Below are 18,668 nucleotides of genomic sequence, written 5' to 3'. Positions count from 1 at the left end.
GTTTCAACCACAAGATATGCTCGTAACTTGTTGCAACTAGCAAATCTAGTGATATGGACAACATCGCTAGACTTGTTGGGGACATTTCAACATGATATCCCAAATTCCATATGCCATGTATCCCAATTTAAATGTGATGAAATGATAATATATACAAGCCGATGCAGTGTAGATTTTATAGATAAATGAATTTGTGGAAACCGACCAATGCATTGCTATGCATAATGAAAAGAATATGTTTACTTCACTTCATCTATATCATCTTTGTGATACATTGATGCACTGCTCAATATATCCTTTTCGAAAGTGCCTTGTGTTGTGTTACCAAAATACCACAAACAACATAAGAGAAGCTGCTTCCCTCCTAGATAACACAACAATTCCACTAAACTCAATCTGCCAACAACTTCTCGCTGGAAATATAGAACATTTGTACAGTGTGTTTTGCAGAATAAATGATATCAAAAATTGCTAGACAGAATAAAGCCAGGGGCGTGAGCCTTTCCTGGCATTTGCTATATTCTTCCTGTTGTCTACAAAATTGTCACGTTCGTGCAGCCTAAATAGAGATTTGCCCGAACCAAATGAACAATCAAGAATGACAGACCCGAGCTGTGCCATCACTAAAACAGAGTTGGAAAATCTTTTACCCTGTCTTGAGAAGAACCTATGATCTCTTTACAACTGCGACCGCAAAGTGGGGATGGTGCGTAAACTCAAACGAAACCCTCAGTTTCGGATCGCTAGCACCAACGTGGTTGATGATGTTTAGGGCTATCCTATTGTGCTCGGCAACCTGTTCAATCTGGCGGAGCTCTGCAAGCTTTTCTGGTTCGCTCGCAAAACTACCTTTCAAGGAGGGGATTATCTTCTGGATTTCCTTGAAAAAGTTGTATTTCATTACGTCCTGTAAAAAATAACGGTTAGGTTCAAATAAGCAGAGGGAAAGACTAGTGAATGGGGGGTTTCAAGGCTGAGTACTGACTGCCATGTATGCCTGGGCAGCCGCTTCCTTGAAACTGTAGTAGGTAATGCACTCGGGTATTTGTGCTTTCTGGAGAAGATCGAAATGCTGCATGAATCTCTGCGAAGAGTGGTTCAAGATTCGTCAGACTCGTCTAAAGCCATGTCTATAAGGATATCAGAATTCACAAAACTATCTGAACCACCTCTTGTTCAGTATTGAAGATACTTGGTGACTGGAATGACTTGCTTTCCTTCCTCAGGGCAGCCAGCAACTGCATTAGCAAACAGATAAATGTTGTTTAGTTGCAACAGGGAACGGTGGTATATATATAATTTACGCTCTGTGACTGTTCTACGTTGCCGGGGAGGGAGGGGCATTAGTGCCATATGTACCATTGAAAGTCCTTCTGATAATAGAACATAGCACTGAAGCAATAAACATGAAGGAGGAAATGGTGTGTCTCGTACAGAGTCCTTTGAATGATCCTTCTTCTTTTTCCCTTTTCTTCGCGCTGAACCGATAACAATAAGGACAAATTAGAAACCAATCTACTAAGAGAATATTGATAAAGATGGCATGGTGTTTTATAGAAACTTAGTAGGAAACAGCATCAAATGAATTTTCTCCATAGTGGTGTTACCACTTACCAGTAACAATATATGAATATTATAACCAAATATACCCCCAAAACAGGAAGTTTTGATTTGACGTAATTACATATTTCATTCTGTCTAATTTCCTTTTCAGCTTCTGGATGGCAATGTGTGCTTATTTATTTAAACAGTCTCCCGTTTGAATTCTGCAATTTATTTTCCTGTAGTCTTCTTGTTCTCTTAATTCTATTGTTTTCCAAATGGATTCTAAGAGGCAGATACATGAAGCAGTAAGATGCACAACATGCAACTCAAACCATCAAGGTGCTGACATATCTGAATATCTGATAGACATCCGGAATGCTACATGGTCATTTTTATAATATTGACAACCCTGCTAAATTGGAAATCTAGAAGCACATCATCTACCTGTAATTTAATGACAATAATCTAACAAAAAATTCTGAACAGGCATGATAACTTACAGTTTTCGTTGCTAGCAAGGATTCGTAACTGCATCTTCTCTATCAGCTTTATAAACACCACATGCATATACCAGTACACCATACAGTATTCACTCGGAGAATAGAGGTCAAGCTCAAAACCCAATATGAGAAACCGAGAAGCAATCCAGTATGTATGTTCTTGAGACCAAACAAGTAGTTGCTTTGATACTCTCATGCACATGTTCTGCACCACCAACAAAACAATGTCAAAATATATGACAACTAACTACTACAGCAAGCACTTGAAACCAGAGATACCTCATCGGCCAAGACATTCCTAGTTTCACCGAACTCTCTTTTCAATGCAAGCTCCAACTGCAATATGTATAGGTACAAAACAATATAAGTGTAAGATCTAGAGATGACCAATGGTCAAACTGTCACAACCATAGAATGCTCGGTCTCAAACTATTATAGATGTGTAATCATCATAAGCCCTTAACAGTTGGCTGCGTAATAGTAGAAGTAAAAACAGGGCACATTTGACACTACCAAAATTACTGCTTTCCCATTTGTGATTGATCCCTTTCTTTCACCTTGTCATAAAATGATAGTCCTAGTAGGGCATTTCCTCTATCATTACTCAAGAATCAAGTTACCAACAGTGACAGAAACATGCAAGTGCTCAGTACCACGATGAAGTGAATACTCACTCAACCCAGTAGGGAAAGGTTAATTCAGAAATCCAGTTCTTTTTCTGCATGATTATGAAAGATATAATGGCATTCATAGCTGACATAGCAATAACCAATTTTAGAGACAGAACCGCAGGTTAGCATGAAACTGCATTCACAATTTGACTAGCTAAGTGTGTTTGATCCAAGGTCAGTTTCACTAGCTAAGCGTGTTTGATCCAGGGTCATGTTAGAAAACAAAGCAAGAAGACAGGTATTAATGATGTGCAACTTATGGGAAACAGCAAAAGGGAGCAAGTAGAAAATTGTATGTGTAACAAACCTGTATGGAAATGGTACTCCAATCCTGCAAGCTCTTCCCAAGCTTGCGCCGTTGCCATGCAGTGTTTGTACAGAGAATTTTAAGCAAGTTGATAACCAACTACAAGGTCATTAATGCACTTGATCAATGATATGCACAGAACTCCAGATATACTCCCTCCGTCCCATAATATAAGAGCGTTTTTGACACTACACTAGTGTCAAAAACGCTCTTATATTATGGGACAGAGGAAGTATATTTTTATGACTGCATGAGTAATATATATGACGTAAAGGTTGAAAAAGGAATAATCCTGGTGGCTGACCTGACCTAGCTGCACTACAAACTCATTCGACTGGAATTCCTTATCTCCTATAATATCCGGTAATGACAAAGCCCTTGAAATTACATCGCAAAACAAGTCTCGCCCATAAAGTTTGCCATCTTGAACCAATAAAGTCTGTTTCAATGGATTTTTGTATGTTAATGTAAGTGGGAAACAACAAACTATAACATAATTCACTGAATACATATTTGCCAGGATAAGACTTAGGATTGGGAAACAAATCATATTTCTACAAGAGAAGGCCTAATGGAACAGAAAATGAGCCAGTAAATGAATCCTTTACTGTTACAACATAAATGAATCCTTTACTGGACTACTAAGAAAACCTCAAAGCTATTTATATACCACCGAGGGATCGAGAGAGGCGTTTTGGAGGCCGAGCTCCATGGAGGCCTTTATTTTTGAAAAATTCAAATTCAATCTTTTATGGTTCAAAAAATTTTGAAAAAAAAAGCATGTATGTAAGGATGTAACCCACATGTGTGTAAAAATTCATGACGAAATACCTTGAGTTGTGGCCTGTACAAAAAAGATAAATTCATGACCTGGGAGGATGAATAGTATCATGTGTTAAATAGCCTCAGATTTGTCTTTTTTGCACAGCCCTCATTTCAATGTATTTTGAACTGAAAATTTACACATATGTATGTTATGTCTTCATGTATATCTGTATTTTTTCAGAATTTTTTGAAATATAAAAACATGAATTTTGATGAAATTTCAAATTTGTATTTGGAGGCCGAGCTCCAAAAGGGATTTCTGTGAGGGATCAATTTATAAAGAAAAATAGTAATGAAACAGCAGTCTCCTAAAAATCAGTTATGGATATAGGAACGAAACAAAGAAGGATGGGTATTTGCAGAAATAAGCTAACCACATTGTTAACAATAAGGAAAAGTAGTTCGATTCTGATATCCAGACTTCAACTACCGGAAGTGTTTAGATTCGTGACAATCATAAAGTTGAAGTTCACAAATCATACCAAATGAAAACAAAATCCAAGAGTAGCACTTACTGCATAACTACAACGTATGACATACTCCACATCCACAGAAAGCAATGGTTCATAACCAAATTTGTACAGCAATCAGTTAAAGAATAGTTCATACACATATACAAATACAATTGAAAAACAGATCTCATACATAAATGATAGAATCTACAAAACCTTTTCTATATCTAACATAGCAGACAGATATTAGTCATTTTTTGCAATCCAGGGGAAATAAAACACTAATGTCAGATGAGTCAAAACATCTACAGCATAACAGTGATAAAGATGGCCCTTGAAGCATGTCAGTGTGACCCACCTGAAGAAATGCTCTAGGAACCAAATCAGGTACAGATTTTTGGAACTGTGCAATGAAGTGAAGAACATTCTCAAGCACGGGATCAAGCGACAGAGCACAAATGATATCTAGATCATGCAGAAGCTTCTCAAAGTACCTAATTGCCTGTAACAATGAAGTTGACGCAATGCTTATCAAGTTGAAAAGGAGTATACAGAAACTATTCACTAGTATGGAAGCATAATTTATGGCACCGATGTGAACTTACATCACTCCAGGCGAGTATTTGAACAGCACGCGGTGGTGCTGGACTCAGAAGTCTGCTATTCAGACTGACATCAAAGCCAATAGGGCAGCAACCTGATGCAGTGGTGCAGCTTTCATCACCTTTTTGCGATGTAATGTCAGACCGAGACTTAAGGAACTCTTGGGACTTCAGCATCAAACTAAGCTCAGCCAAGCATGACGTAACATGCTTGCGAGCCAAATCCAATCCTCTTCCTTGAGGTTTCCTCATGCACGTAACCACATGGTGAAAATGCTACATAACAACAAAAATGTGAAGACACTCAGAAATCAATTAAAAACCTCTTATGTATCATCTTCTTGCATGAGGTTTGCTCATGCACATGAATGCACATGATGACATGGTAAAGTGCTACACGGCCATACAGACATGTGATGACATTTAGAAATTGATGAAAACCCCTCTTAAGCATCATTAAGATGATCACCCAGGACTAAACTTGGCATTTATTTATGCAATCAGCTATGGTGGTCCTTATTTGCACATTTCCATATACTGAAAAATCAGGTGCTCCTAGGCGCATGCTTAACATGCGCCTAGGCACTGGGCTGGAGGCAAAACGCCTAGCGCCTAATTGTGCTTAAGCATGCGTTTTGGTCAGAAACGGTCAAGGCGGAGGCAAAACGCTCGCTCAGCGCGTAGCGCTTAAAAAACACTTGTTTCCCTATGATATATACAACATAACATTTAGTTTTAGCAACAATATCATAATCGCAATAAAAAAGGCTTTGTTGTTGTTGTTGTTGATCATAATCACAATCAATGCATATAGTGGGTAAAGTGCTGTAACGCCGAAACAAACTCTATGTCCCTCCCCTCTCACTGACAATTTTAAGAGAAAAGTGAGAATTGCCACTCAATTCAATGCCATTTCAGTCTCACTCAATTGTCTCAATGACAGTCGTTCAGAATCCATCGAGTGGTAAATCGAGGTGCCAATGAATGCACTGGCAAATTCTTAAAAACTTCCCAATTTAGATAGCACCAGTTTATAACTTGACTTCCCATTGCTTAATTTGAAACCACCATGTTACCACAATAACAGAGCATAAGCTTAGATAACCAACATGATACACACATCAAGTATCAGCATTGACGAAATTAGACTGAACAACTGAAGTGAAGAATTGGAAAGGAAACATGGGTTAAGACCTTACGAAAACGTAATCTGCACAACAAGGCTCTGCAGTAACCCTCTTCCAGCTCAGGATTATCCTGCAGTGATTCAAACTCTGCAGTAATAAACTTTTTAGTTAATAACACAAAGCCTACAGCGCATGTTCAAATCAAATAAGCAATTCAATAACTTCGCTTTTATTTCAAATGTCCAGCGTCCAAATTCTTTTATAATTTGGTGTCGTAATCTAAAGACTAAGTGGTATATATTTTAAGATGATGTACCAACTTACTTAGAAACTCCATATACAAAACAACTTGACGCAAACTAATCAGCAGTCCGCAAATTTCCAAGCCGAAGGAAAGCTAGTTGTAATTTTATTTTAAAAAGCAGGAACATATATTTAGTTGTATGTTTTGTAAAAGGCTGCAATTTTGGACTTCGGACCATGACATAAGCAAATTGATAAAACAAGGAACAAGGTTTTACACAACGCAAAATAATGAACATTTAATTGAATCAAAGGATATCTGCAACGGCAATACAAGTACCTTCTAGTGTTTTTTTCTTGGATAATGCTTGGGATTTACATGCACGCAATTGACGAGATATTGTCTCTTCAACCGAGTTCAGAACTGACAAGCACTTATCATCACCTTCACCATTCAAAGGCAGTCCAAAAGACATCGTAAAGAGGTCTTCTTCCTACAATAGCATACGATGAAGATCATATCTTATGTAATAAGTGGAAGTATGGTACTTAGATTAAAAACTAGATAAAATTGACTCATATTAACAAGACCAACCTGTATTCAAATTCGATTTTCATGCCATCCTATAGGTTATGTGAACAGATCTCAACCAACAAAAGCCCCTAGGTTGGGCATAGCACAGGAAAGCCAAAACCGGAACAGGACACCGAACCAAACAAGCCAAATTTCCAGTTAACTCAAGGTATGTTTTTCATTTCTTTTGGCAGTTAATGAAAAACAAATTCAGGTTTGCCGAATTTTGTTGTTTGGGTTGTCAGAAACCAAATTCACTGAAACAACCAACTACCAGACTTACATCCTAATGAAGGTGCCTGTATTCAGTCCTAATGAAGTTCACCAAGATGATAAATATTTTTGAATCACCTTTTAGGTATAATAGATGAAAGAGCAGAGCACATACGCATCTCACTGGAAACATTGATTATACAGACAAAAAGATGAAAAGTGACGCATTACATATTCCACTCATAAAGAGGTAGTCTGACATGGGAGGTGATGTTTTTGTTGCACTGGAATCTCCACATTTCAACAATAACAATATGCGCCTACTCGTCGTATATGAAATTAAATACGAGCATAAACCAACATGCACGGCTTCGTTATGTCAAGACTCGGAGTACATATAAATGAAATCAGTGGGGAATGGCGATAGAAAATTTCCAGCAAAAGTACCTCATGAGTTCGGGCAGTTGAAACGACAGAAATGACAGAATTACAAGTAGCACGCAAAATCCTGCAGAAGCTATTTAGGACAGCATGCGATGAAATTCTCTCCATTTTCATAAGGTAGATACATGTGAAGACAGTTTGTGCTAGAGTGTGACCCTTGTGCCAGGTTGCCTGAAAAATAAAGCAGTCCGATAAAGTAGTTTAGCCAAATGAAACACCTGCTTATTAGACATGGTTGCACTGAAGTACCTCACATGAGAAAAGATGGTCGATGACATCAAGAGTTCGTTGAATGTCAAGTGTTCTGTCCAAACTAAGTGGAACTGGGGCAATGCCATCTTCTATGGCTTCATCGATGGAATAATATCCACTTCTCTCGATACCAGAATCCATTTTAGGGTCCATTATCTGTATCAAGATGCAATAGACGCAGAGAACCCAATTAAGCAATGGATCTAAATAATTAAATTGAAATCCCACAAATCAAATGGTAAACGAGTCACTCGGCAGGCCTATAATACCAAAGTATCCTGAAATAATATAATCAGAATTCTGGTATTTGCCTTTCTCACTATGAACTGGAAAGCTTGTACAGAGTCGTGATCAGTTGTATAGTGAGGCTCAGCACTCAAGAGTAATTCCAAGCCTAAGGTGTACGTCCAGAATTCAGATCAAAGCAACTCAAGTGCAAGTTTCATGCAACAAACTTGCATATCCAGAACTCAGTATCAAAGCAACTCAAGTTCAAGCTTAATAGGGAAAAGTTTAAAAGGGAGTACATGTCTACTCCCTCCATAAAGAAATATAAGAGCGTGTAGATCACCACTCTAGTGCTCTAAACGCTCTTATATTTCTTTACAGAGGGAGTACATGTCAACTAATTAGTAACCACTGGTTGCGTAAAATAATTTAGTAAACACAAAAACATCATTTGACACTCTGAAGTACGCAACAGAAAAAATGGGAGTTGAAACACAGCAAAAGAGCAGGGGAGATAATGAGGTCCTTACTTCCAATGCAGACATTGCGGCAAACAAACTGAAGTTCTCCCCATGAACAAGTTCCCCATCTTGGAGATCTACAAGCATGAAGAAATTAGAAGGAGAACAGTTGATAGAAATAATAAATTAACTACCAGATATCAGCGTCGACTCGATTTTCAGGCATCTGCTCAAATATGACAGTCCTAGATACATTCACATCAAAATTGTTTTGGAGTTATTTTGGGGAGACACACACCAGTGACAGTGCCGTCACGCACAGGGCTAATCGAACCCAAGAGTCCACAAATCCACAACACTAGCCATAATAAGTTATATTTCGTTTCTATAATCCAGTTGGGAAGCTATATATTATATCTTAATCTATCTTTTAGGTCCATATTATTGGAATTCTCTCTTATCAGGAGTTCAGGAGACTGGTCTATAAAGAGACACCATTCATTACGAGCTCAAGCAAAAATTTAACAGATAACTGCCCCCACATTGGCACACTATGCGCAAGTCAACTCAAAATAGGCACAATAACACAGATCTAAGATAGATGCAAGCAAACAATGCGACTCCTAAGCCCTAAACTTAAGCCCAAGCCTATAATCCTAAATCCTAACATGAGTGAAATTCTCTGTTCTCAATGAGGTTACTCACTTCCTGTCTGTCCAGAATAAATGTTCTCTCAAAAATGACTAATGTCCTGTCTATTATCAATAAGGATTGCATTAACAGACTAAATTTTCAGTTTGTCCAGTCAGCACTAGTAATATAATATTATCCTGACAACAAATTTCCCTGACCAACAATTCATATCATGTTGTTGAGAACAGACTTTGAACTCCTTCCCACCAATATAAATAAAAGGAGTGATCAATAGGTATGATTCACAAAATTATTCATGTGTATCCTTCTAGGTAATCCTGGCATGTGGGCGATCGCTCCCTCCAACCCTCTAGCTCAACCCCAGGTAAGCCAAACCAGGGGGAGATCCAAGAGGGTAGATGAAAGCTCAGACACCACAAGCTTTGCCCCTTTCCAAATTCAGTGCATCCCTCACTGCATCCAGCTACAGTTGACTTCCACAATGGGGCACCAAAGAATAAGAACTAGTGAACAGGCAACCAGCAAGGTTTTTTATTCTAACAATCCCCATTACCATGCACAAGGCAATCTTGTGAAACCACTAAATGAGAACATGAGTAATGGTATTTATCTGTTTTCAGCATTTAACAGAAGGAAGACGTGAAAATATGATGTCATTATGTGCCATCCTGCTTGCATACCAAAGCAGAAGTAAAGTAGGGCAACATTTGGATCATGGTCATGTGACGTCACAAAGTAAAGTAGACACCCCCAAACATGTTATCCATATGGCTATGCATATACCTCTCAAATAGGGCAACATTTGGTCACACATTAAAATTCTGAAGGCACTGTATGCAGCAACCTAAGGGCTAGTTGGGATAGACATGGGTTAAACTCAAACGCTTTGGATGAACAGATTTCGGTTCAATTAAGGTTGATCCGAATCCATCAAACAAGCACCAAATTGGTTCGAAGAACCAAATAGATGCATACTTGGCACAAACCAAAATTCACACATCACCTAGGGATTACAAGAAAGCAACACAGTGTCGGCATGTCTCTTATCTTCCGACCATACGCATGATACAAACCTGCTCCAGTACATGAAACTGCATGCTTGCGGCAACGCATCCATGATATAAGATACCGCATAAACTCACGCAGACAGGACCGACTCCTAGGGGCCTTCGTAATCGATTCTGTCAGGAACAGAGGAACCCATTGTCCCTCTGCTTGCAAAGGAAAGGAGGAGCCAATTGTACTCTGCTTGTAACGCGAGAAAATGAGTACAGGTCTAGTCAGTCCAATGCAAGCGCGCATTCCACATTGCTGGAAACACACTGTGAACTCGATCAAGCAGCCATCCGCACACACGCACGCGCGCGCGCGCGCGCGCACACACACACAACACGAGATCGACCGAGCCACGGTCCGTAGACCTGCTAATACTCCCGGCTCTTCAAAATAACTTGTACTGTAACTTTCAACGTCTTAGAAAATACAGCAGGGAGGCGGGCTGGGCGCATCGAGCTTACCAGCGCAGGCGGCGGCGATGAGCGGCGAGACGTCGGCCCAGACGCCCTGGTCGCCGGAGGGGGGTATGGAGGGCGGCGGCCCCGGCGCGGGGCCCGCGGGCGAGGAGGAGCCCGCCTCCATCGGATCTGGCCGGATGCGACTCGACTGCCCACGGCAACAATGATGGTAAGCACACCGGAGCGAAACCCGACGGCGGCCCGGGCAGAGCTAGGGCTCCCTTACCAGCCGAAGATGGAGGGATCTTCGCTCCGCCTCGGCCCAGGCCAGCCGAGGGCTGAGGAGGGCGCCGGCGAGGAGGGGCGATTCCTCCGCTCTCTCGCGCGGTCGAGGTGGAGGTGGAGCCGCCGCCGCCGCGCCTGGGTGGGGGTGGGGGTTGGGGTGAGGGGGGGTTGTGGAGGCGGCTTTGGCGGCGCGGGGCGGAGGGGTTTCGGCGGCGGAGGCTTTTGCGTGCCGTGGAGGTGGAATCTGTGGGCGGAGTTGTTACGGATTTCGTCACTCTCGCACCCAGTGAATCTCCTTCCACCTTTTTGATGATGATGAGAACGTATTGTTTCTTTTTTCCAATTCCACAGAGGTTTATTTACTCTGCAGTGTATTTGATGCGCTTAGATTTATTTATTACTCATACAAATATTGAAGTACTCCTGCCGTTTCATAATGTAAGACGTTACGTGAGTATTTGTTTATTATTGGAGTACTAGCCATGTTGGCAGACTCCAACATGTTTCACTTTCTCCCACTTATATCCCACGAGTCATCTCCCGTTCGTTGGGGCATCTAAACTAGTTGTCCCACGGTTGATAGTTTTAGAAACCCTGAATAGAAATAGCGGGTTGTTTTCTAAGCTAGGAGAGGATGACCTATTTTTTTAAGTCATCGAAAGAGTGAAGTATTAAGGTAGTTAGCGTCCGCCTACTACACACTAGCAGATATGATAAATAGAGCCGATAAAAAAGTAGAGACCCTATATCTGTTAGGGGTTTTACTATCAAGAGTGGATATAGGGTCTCCCTATGACATGATAACGGTCACGACAACATAATCGACAGTGGAGACCGACAAAACTATCCGGAGTGGCAAGGTATGAGTTTCAACATTCTTTTTCAGCAGGGTTTCGTCGAAGTGTGAACAAGAAGATTAAATAGAAGGCTTAATCCAACGTTGGTGGTTCCGATCATAATGATGTGCAATAGCCGATCTAGCGGGTGGGGTCATATGCCCTCCCTCCCCGAATTTACAAAAGAAATTCTTATACTAGTGCAATGTTTGTTCACTATATTAATTTTGGTGCAGTGCAATAAAAAAATTCTAACCATTGGAATGTTGTCCATGTTCACCCTCACAATGTCAAATCCTAGATCCGCCACTTCAAAGGCGACAACATTGTGTGATGGCGAAGAGTGGGCGATAGCTATGCGAAATCAGCCGGCGAAAATTTTAAACAAATTAGGGCATCTCCAACGTCGACCCTCAAACCGCTTGCATACATCCAGACCGCATGGTCTGGATGCCGAAAGCCATCCAACACAGGCATGTATCGCTCCGCCGAGCGGTCCAGGCCACATTTTTTCCACAAACTGAAACCAAACATGGGGGCTTTGCGGGAGTCCAGACACGAGACTAAGTCGGACTTTGACACCCATGACCCTCCCAAAAGGAAAGCGGAGCCCGCCCTTTGTAGCTTCCCGCATTATTTCAGCGCCAAATCCCCCACTCTCTTCTTTAGCCCCGCCGCCTCCACCTAATTCCCGCCCTTTTCTCTCATTTTCTTCTTCGCTACCGCCGTCGATGCATGGAACTAGACGAGGACCTGGCGGAGATGGAGGTGGTAGAGGAGGCAGAGAAGGAGGTTGCATTCACGGCGACAACGACACCTTGAGCATTGAGAAGGCTCGAATTGCCGGTTCGCCAAGGCAGCACTCAATTTTTTGCACGGACTGATATTCTTCTGTGATTGGGCATGTAAAAACTTAAACATACTTGTCTCTTTTTGGTTGTGATCGAGCATGCGATCCGATGCACGCTATGGATCAAACTTGTATTTGAATTTCAATGTGCCCTTTACTTGCTGATCCGTGTTTGAATTTCAATGTGCCCTTTACTTGCAAATCCGTGTTCACGGACTTTGTCCTCTGTCAAACGGCATCCAACCAGTCCGCGTACGGATGCCGGAGTAAATTTGTGGGTCAGCGTTGGAGATGCTCTTACAACATTTCCTTTCCGCTGTTGATCAATTTGGATTGCAGACATGGCAAAGCAAACCAACAAGGTACCAAAACCCCGTATATGATTAAATGAAGAAACAAGTAATCATCATCCCGTTTGTTCCTCAATCCATTGGCCTGATAACAGGGCAGGGGAGAGCTGAGACCTAGGATCAACAAACATTCTGTTGCTACAGAACAAGAAAAACATGCAGCTATGTCAAGCGACTGGTTATTACAGAAGAAGTGGATCAAAAAATTACAACACTGCAAGGACCTGGCAGGGCAGAGACATCTTGAGCCTCGGTGCCCGTCGACCCGACGGATTCTACCGCCAACGGAGTTCTCAATGCCAAAGAGAAGGAGAAGAGTGTGGGAAATTATCATCTGTCCCGCGCCGCGGAGCTCTACGCCTTCATCTTTCTCTTCCTCTTGCTCTTGCTCTTCTTCGACTGCGCCTTCGTCGGCTGGGTCTTCTTGTAGTCGGCCGCCTTGTACTCGGGCGTGTCGCGGAGCCCCAGCTTTGACAGGACGAGGCAGTATGAGTCCCAGTCGGTCCTGCGCAGGTACTTGAGGTACTTCTTCCTCCTCTGGACCATGTCCTGGAGCCCCTTTCGAGAGTGCTTATCCTGCATCACAGAAGAGTCGACGGGGTCACTTGATCAAACTGGAGTTTGTGCAATTCCAGAGGTGGTGCCAAGGTAAAACAGCAATACAACATCGGTACGCATAAGGTTATATTCAACATTGTGCATACCTTTTTGTGTAGAACGGATGACAAGTGCTTGATTTTTAGTGTCAGTTGGGCTACTGAAAAAACAAACGCGCAGCATATCAGTGGTGCAAACAGAGCCAGAATGCCATAAAATGCTCTACAGAAAACATCAGAACTGCTTACGACCTTAGCTCTAGACAAGTGAAGAAACATAGGAGTAGCAGGCATAATGATCTGTTAGTAAGCAAGACTTCCTAGCCAGACATCTTTTCAGACTAATCAATTACTAGCTACAGAAGAATATGAAGAAAAAAACATGCTACTGTCAAAAAATGAAACATTGAAGTTAACTGAGCCGTAGCTCCATTGTATTGGCTCACAGAGATACTAGGTGTTCAAATGCAAATACTGAATACTCTATACTGCAATCTCTAGCACAGGCTATATCAGCTCCTCAATCAAATTTTGTCTTTGGGTCAATCCTAACCGTCACATCAAAATCATGCAAGCCTTCATTGCCAAACACAATGGTGACTCAAAATTTAAAAATCGCTATTTATCAATATTACACTAGTCATGGAAAAGTCACAGGGCATTGAAACACTACATTTGCAAGTCAGTTTATTCTACTAGTATTATGCAAGTAAGGTATAAGATATTTACTTTGAACTCGTGCGGAACCACAGTCATTCTCGGACATCTTGAACTCATCCCTGACCTTCTGAAGCTCCAATTTCATCTTCTCTTCGCCTGACATGTGATCAGGATGGAAATACTGAAGACAGCAGGCACCGATAATCATCAGTCAATCACACTCTCACATCAGAAACAAACAGGGGAGAAGTCCTCCCACCAACAGAAAATAGACGAAAAAGCAAAAGGCCAATCTCACCCTCTCTAGCAACTCCTCCTGCGGCGGAAGATTGCTCAGCATGTACTCCGGCAGCGGCTTTCCACCGATGTTTGCAAATAGTGACATATGCTGGACTGCTCCCGATCAAGAACAATACAGCACAAGTTTGTCAGTTCCATTGCCCCTCGGAGGTAAAAGAGGTGAATGAAGAAAGAAAAACAAGCAATGCTGGGCGGGATTACCAGTGCTGACATGCTTCTTCTGCCCTTTCTGATCTTTATGGAGGCTCGTTAAGGTCTGCCGGAGCAAACCAAACTCGCCGCCATACCGCGGGTCAGCCTGGCCCCTCTCCTTCTCCGCGATCTTGGCGATCCGCCCCTGCAGCTCCTGGAGAGAGAACCACTCCTTCCCGTCCTTCCCTGCGTCCGCCGGCCGGAGCTCCCTGAGCATCTGCCCAAGCTGTTCGGGAGTGTATTCATTAGCGAGAAAAACGCCGGCGTCCTCGTCTTCCTTCCCCTCCCCGGGCTGCGGCTTCCCGGCCCTCTGGCGCATCTCCCTCCCGAAGATGTTGTCCGGGGTGTTGTTCAGGAACCGCAAAGGCGGCTGGCGCTGCCTCTCTTGCTGCGGGTCGATCTTGCGGATGCTCTCGCGGATGGACTCGAAGCTGAAGCTGAACGGCTTGCCGCCGCCGGCGTTGGGGGATCCTCCTCCCTGGGGGCGACCCGCCGGGGAGGCGGCGCTGTTCTTGAGCAAGTCCTGGAACGACGGGTTGGCGCCTCCGCCGACACCGCCGCCAACGCCGGGGCCGGATAAGCGGGGGGAGCCGGCGCGGAAGGACTCGAGGCTGCGCTTGATGTCGTCGAGGCCGACGGAGGGGGCCGCGGGCGGCCCGCCGGGGCGGAGCGGGTTGGCCGGGATCCGGCGCGGCGGGGGCGGCGCCGGGGACGACTTGAGGCGCTCGCGGATGTCGAGGAAGATCGAGGACGCCGCCGGCCTCTGGGGGCCCTCGCCGTGGTTCGGGGGCGGGTGGCCGGGGTCGTCGGAGGGCGGCGGGGGAGGGGGAGGGAAGGGAGGGCTGTTGTTGGAGGAGGACGAGGAGGAGAAGGAGGAGGAGGAGGGGCGGGGCACGTGGAGGAGGGGCTTCCTGCTCGGGTTGATCAGCCGGAGCGCCATGGCGGCGGCGGCGGCGGCGGCGGGAGGTGGGGCTTCACTCCTTCCTCCTCCGCCTCCTCCTCGGTGGACGTGGAATAGGGTTTTGGGGGAGGGGAATGAATCAGTGGAGTGGTCGAGCGATCGCCCATTTGCGGCCTGCTGCGAACACACGTGCAGTGGGCTGACATTGGCCCAATACGGCCGCAGATAGATGCAAACCCACCGTGTCTGGGGGCCTAAGAAACCCACCGTGTCGGGCGGCCCAGCAGCAAACCCCTATTCAAGGCTCCGGAGGAATGTATGGTAGCATCGTAAAGGAGAAGATGCAAAGTTATGGCTGTTCACCATTTTCTCAAAAAAAAAAAGTTATGGCTGTTCACCATGCATGAATCTTTACCACATGTGGATTTTACGTACATGATTGTGACTTTGTGGGTGATATGGCACGCGCGTCGGAAATCAATCTACAAACACGTGTTCCAGCCACCCATGTCAACACAGCGCTTCATCGCAGAGCTTGAGGATCTTGCCCCAACATCATCAGCTGCCGGGCCTCCCAAGCCGGCGAGACAACCCTGGATTCGTCCACCTCCGGGAATCGCTAAACGTAACGTAGATGGAGCTACTTCTGTGCATGGAAACCGAGGAGCAGTTGCGGCTGTTTGTCGGAATGAATATGGAAAATATTCAGGGCAGGAATTTCAGACCCGACGATTTTGGAGGCCTTAGCAGTGCGGGAAGCGTTAGCCACCGCTGATGATTTAATGCTTAAAAAGATGCTGGTCTCATCGGATTGTTTTCAGGTAATTAATGATGTAAAGGCAAACACTGGAGGTGCACATCAGGCTATTATAAGGGAGATCAGAATTCAGATTTTGAGTTGCATCCCCATGAACGCTATTGTTGAATAAAGAAAGTATGTTTGGACTCAAAAAAAAATATGGGAAGGTTTGTGGACGAGGCGAAGAAGGGCGCCAAATCAATGACTAGTGATCACTCAAAAGAAATCAACGACTAGTGGTGGAGCGAGCGACGTGAAGTTTTGTCGCATCGCAACTTTCCCATCCAGTGCCTGATGCCGGCCGACCCCAACTACAGTGTGTGGACAGTAAAGATGAAGATTATTCTTCAAATCCTCCGAGCATGGCAAGAAATCACGGGCGACGGCGTGGATGTGGAGTGCGCCGAAGGTGCCATGGCCGCCACAACCCAGTATCAGTCAGATTCCATGCTGGTGACATTGGCGGATATAGAAACAACAAGAGCGCTTGCAAAGCTAATGAGGATCGAAGAAGATCATGTCATGAAGGCTCGGGCAAGTGCCGAAGCGCCAATTTTCACAGGTTGCAGATGGAGGAAACTGAGTTGGTGAAGGAATGCGCCATGCATCTCAGTACTTTGGTTGGGAAGATCCGTGCATTTGGCCCAAAACTTGAGGAAGTCGAGATTGTGGAGAAAATTTTCGGTTCGGTGACTGATAAAGTGACCAACTCCTATAATTGTGTGTAGGGAATGCGGGACGCTATGAAGGCTCGAGTCAAACGAAGCGAGCGGATACATAAAAAAAGGCAAAGAAAAAGACAAGCCACAAGGTCGAGATAAGGCCGATTAAGCTATCAAGTGAAGCACCGAACTTGGATATTGTTTGGAGGCTAACAAATTGGAGATCAAACGAATTTGGTTTAAGTAAGAAGACAAACAACTAGGTCTTTTGATGGTCGAAGTTTGTGATCTTGTCCGAGTGGTGGTTGTGAAACCAAACCGAAGGTGCTACTTCTTTTTGAGGGAAGGCCCATCACGGCTAGCTTTATTAATCTACGAAAGAAAGTACATCATCTACTAGACCAGAGACCAGACAACCCAGGGGCTCATCTGTCCAATTCATAGAAGTCTTATTAGAAAAGAAAAGTTAACTAGCACATGTGACGCTCGATTACTAGAACGATAGCAATGTCTAAAGACGACTTTCCCGAACGACGAGGCCACATCCACACACTCCGCGAATAAAGCCGCTGTTGTATCCCACCATATGGACTGCCCATTACAGAAATTGATCATGTTTAGGGTATCTGATTCAGCTTCCACCGGAGGAAACCCTAGAGAATTTGCAAAGACATGGCCATTGTTTCAGCTGTCACCATATCTGCCACATGGGTGATGTATTTACATGTGCCGCTAGAAAGTTCCCTCTCTCGTCTCGGATAACTGTTAGAGTTAATTAATTGTGTTAATCTTGGGGTAAATCTCCCCTTGTAATTGCCAGACGGTTAGCACCGTCGCATCTGTGTGGAACGGACGCATCCTCTGGTTGCGTCCCCCCAACTTGCATATAAGCAACACTATCAATGAAAGAGATAGACACTTCTATTCATTTTACTTTGATTTACAACACGTTATCAGCACGCTCTTTCCTGAGAGCATCTCCAACAGCCGCGCTATATAAGCGCCGCGCTGAAATATCAGTGTTTTTTGCGCGTGCGCGCTACCGCTCCGGACGCTCCAGCGGAGGCGCAAAAATCGTGTGCGCGGCATATCTAGTTCAACGCGCGGGCCGAAACGCCATCGTGCGCCGCTTATTTGCTGCGCCCGCTCTCGCGTGCTGGACTCTCGAGAGCTCGCTCGCAACTCCACCTACCCCATATAGCCGTGGCGGCGCCGCTGCCCGCGCCACCCCATTTATTCCGGCGACCGTTCTGGCGCTTCCCCGGCCTATCCCCGCGCCGCGGCGGCTTTCTCCGTCTCCCTCTAGTCACCGCCGCCCCTCGCGCGTGGCAGTCCTCCGACGAACAGCGCCCGGCCGCTCACTGCCGCTTGACGCCCGCAAGGTGTTCGACAAAACGCCCGCAAGGTGTCCATGAATTTGGTGCATGTTGATTGTAGCTTTTATAGCCTAGTTTGTATTGAATATTGTAGATGAGTTCGTCGTATGATTCTTCCGAAGAATAATTTGATATGGAAGAGGAGGAGGATCTTGCAATGACCCTACCTATGCACATCAATAAAAAACCGAAGCACAGTTGTTCGGGTATGGGTCGGCAGAAAATTTGGAGGGATAGGATCGATGCCCACAACAGATTGATGAGGCACTATTTTGTGGAGAATCCCACATACCTGGAGTCGTACTTTGG

The 18,668-nt window shown here is 44.3% G+C and overlaps 2 protein-coding genes across 3 annotated transcripts; both read right to left on the bottom strand.

Annotated features, from left to right (window-relative positions):
- Nucleotides 1-383: 383 nt before the first annotated feature.
- On the bottom strand, nt 384-11,096 carry LOC119318373 (N-alpha-acetyltransferase 35, NatC auxiliary subunit-like). Of its 2 annotated transcripts, XM_037592920.1 has the most exons (17): nt 10,839-11,096; nt 10,616-10,760; nt 8,514-8,581; nt 7,753-7,911; nt 7,507-7,674; nt 6,613-6,766; nt 6,097-6,176; nt 4,906-5,178; nt 4,659-4,802; nt 3,328-3,462; nt 3,024-3,122; nt 2,325-2,381; nt 2,046-2,250; nt 1,360-1,478; nt 1,170-1,238; nt 986-1,084; nt 384-907 (listed from the first exon to the last, which is right to left on the bottom strand). In XM_037592920.1, the coding sequence occupies exons 2-17, from the start codon at nt 10,734-10,736 to the stop codon at nt 668-670; spliced, it is 2,190 nt and encodes a 729-aa protein (XP_037448817.1). In that variant the 5' UTR covers nt 10,737-10,760; nt 10,839-11,096; the 3' UTR covers nt 384-667. The 2 variants fall into 2 exon arrangements, with proteins under 2 accessions (XP_037448817.1, XP_037448816.1); XM_037592919.1 differs by lacking the exons at nt 10,616-10,760; nt 10,839-11,096 and having other exon boundaries at nt 7,758-7,911.
- Nucleotides 11,097-12,874: 1,778 nt separating this feature from the next.
- On the bottom strand, nt 12,875-15,651 carry LOC119318372. The gene is made up of 5 exons (XM_037592918.1): nt 14,631-15,651; nt 14,428-14,522; nt 14,199-14,310; nt 13,578-13,630; nt 12,875-13,449 (listed from the first exon to the last, which is right to left on the bottom strand). Exons 1-5 carry the CDS (start codon nt 15,559-15,561, stop codon nt 13,228-13,230), a joined length of 1,413 nt encoding a protein of 470 aa, XP_037448815.1. The 5' UTR covers nt 15,562-15,651; the 3' UTR covers nt 12,875-13,227.
- Between the last annotated feature and the right edge of the window lie 3,017 nt (nt 15,652-18,668).

This window comes from Triticum dicoccoides, chromosome 6A, assembly GCF_002162155.2.
Source record: "Triticum dicoccoides isolate Atlit2015 ecotype Zavitan chromosome 6A, WEW_v2.0, whole genome shotgun sequence".
In the NCBI taxonomy this organism is placed as follows: Eukaryota; Viridiplantae; Streptophyta; class Magnoliopsida; order Poales; family Poaceae; genus Triticum; species Triticum dicoccoides.
Note: the sequence above shows the minus strand (reverse complement) of the source record. Positions and strands in the feature narration are given on the sequence as shown.

Bases quoted from the DNA above. Each gene is read 5' to 3' on its own strand.
- LOC119318373 (XM_037592920.1), bottom strand. From the start codon at position 10,736: ATGGAGGCGGGCTCCTCCTCGCCCGCGGGCCCCGCGCCGGGGCCGCCG. The intron at 8,582-10,615 runs GTAAGCTCGATG...TCATGCTTGTAG, and splicing joins CATCGCCGCCGCCTGCGCTG to ATCTCCAAGATGGGGAACTT. The intron at 7,912-8,513 runs GTAAGGACCTCA...ATCTTGATACAG, and splicing joins CCGCAATGTCTGCATTGGAA to ATAATGGACCCTAAAATGGA.
- LOC119318372 (XM_037592918.1), bottom strand. From the start codon at position 15,561: ATGGCGCTCCGGCTGATCAACCCGAGCAGGAAGCCCCTCCTCCACGTG. The intron at 14,311-14,427 runs GTGAGATTGGCC...TGCTGTCTTCAG, and splicing joins AGGAGGAGTTGCTAGAGAGG to TATTTCCATCCTGATCACAT. The intron at 13,450-13,577 runs GTATGCACAATG...TCTGTGATGCAG, and splicing joins CATCCGTTCTACACAAAAAG to GATAAGCACTCTCGAAAGGG.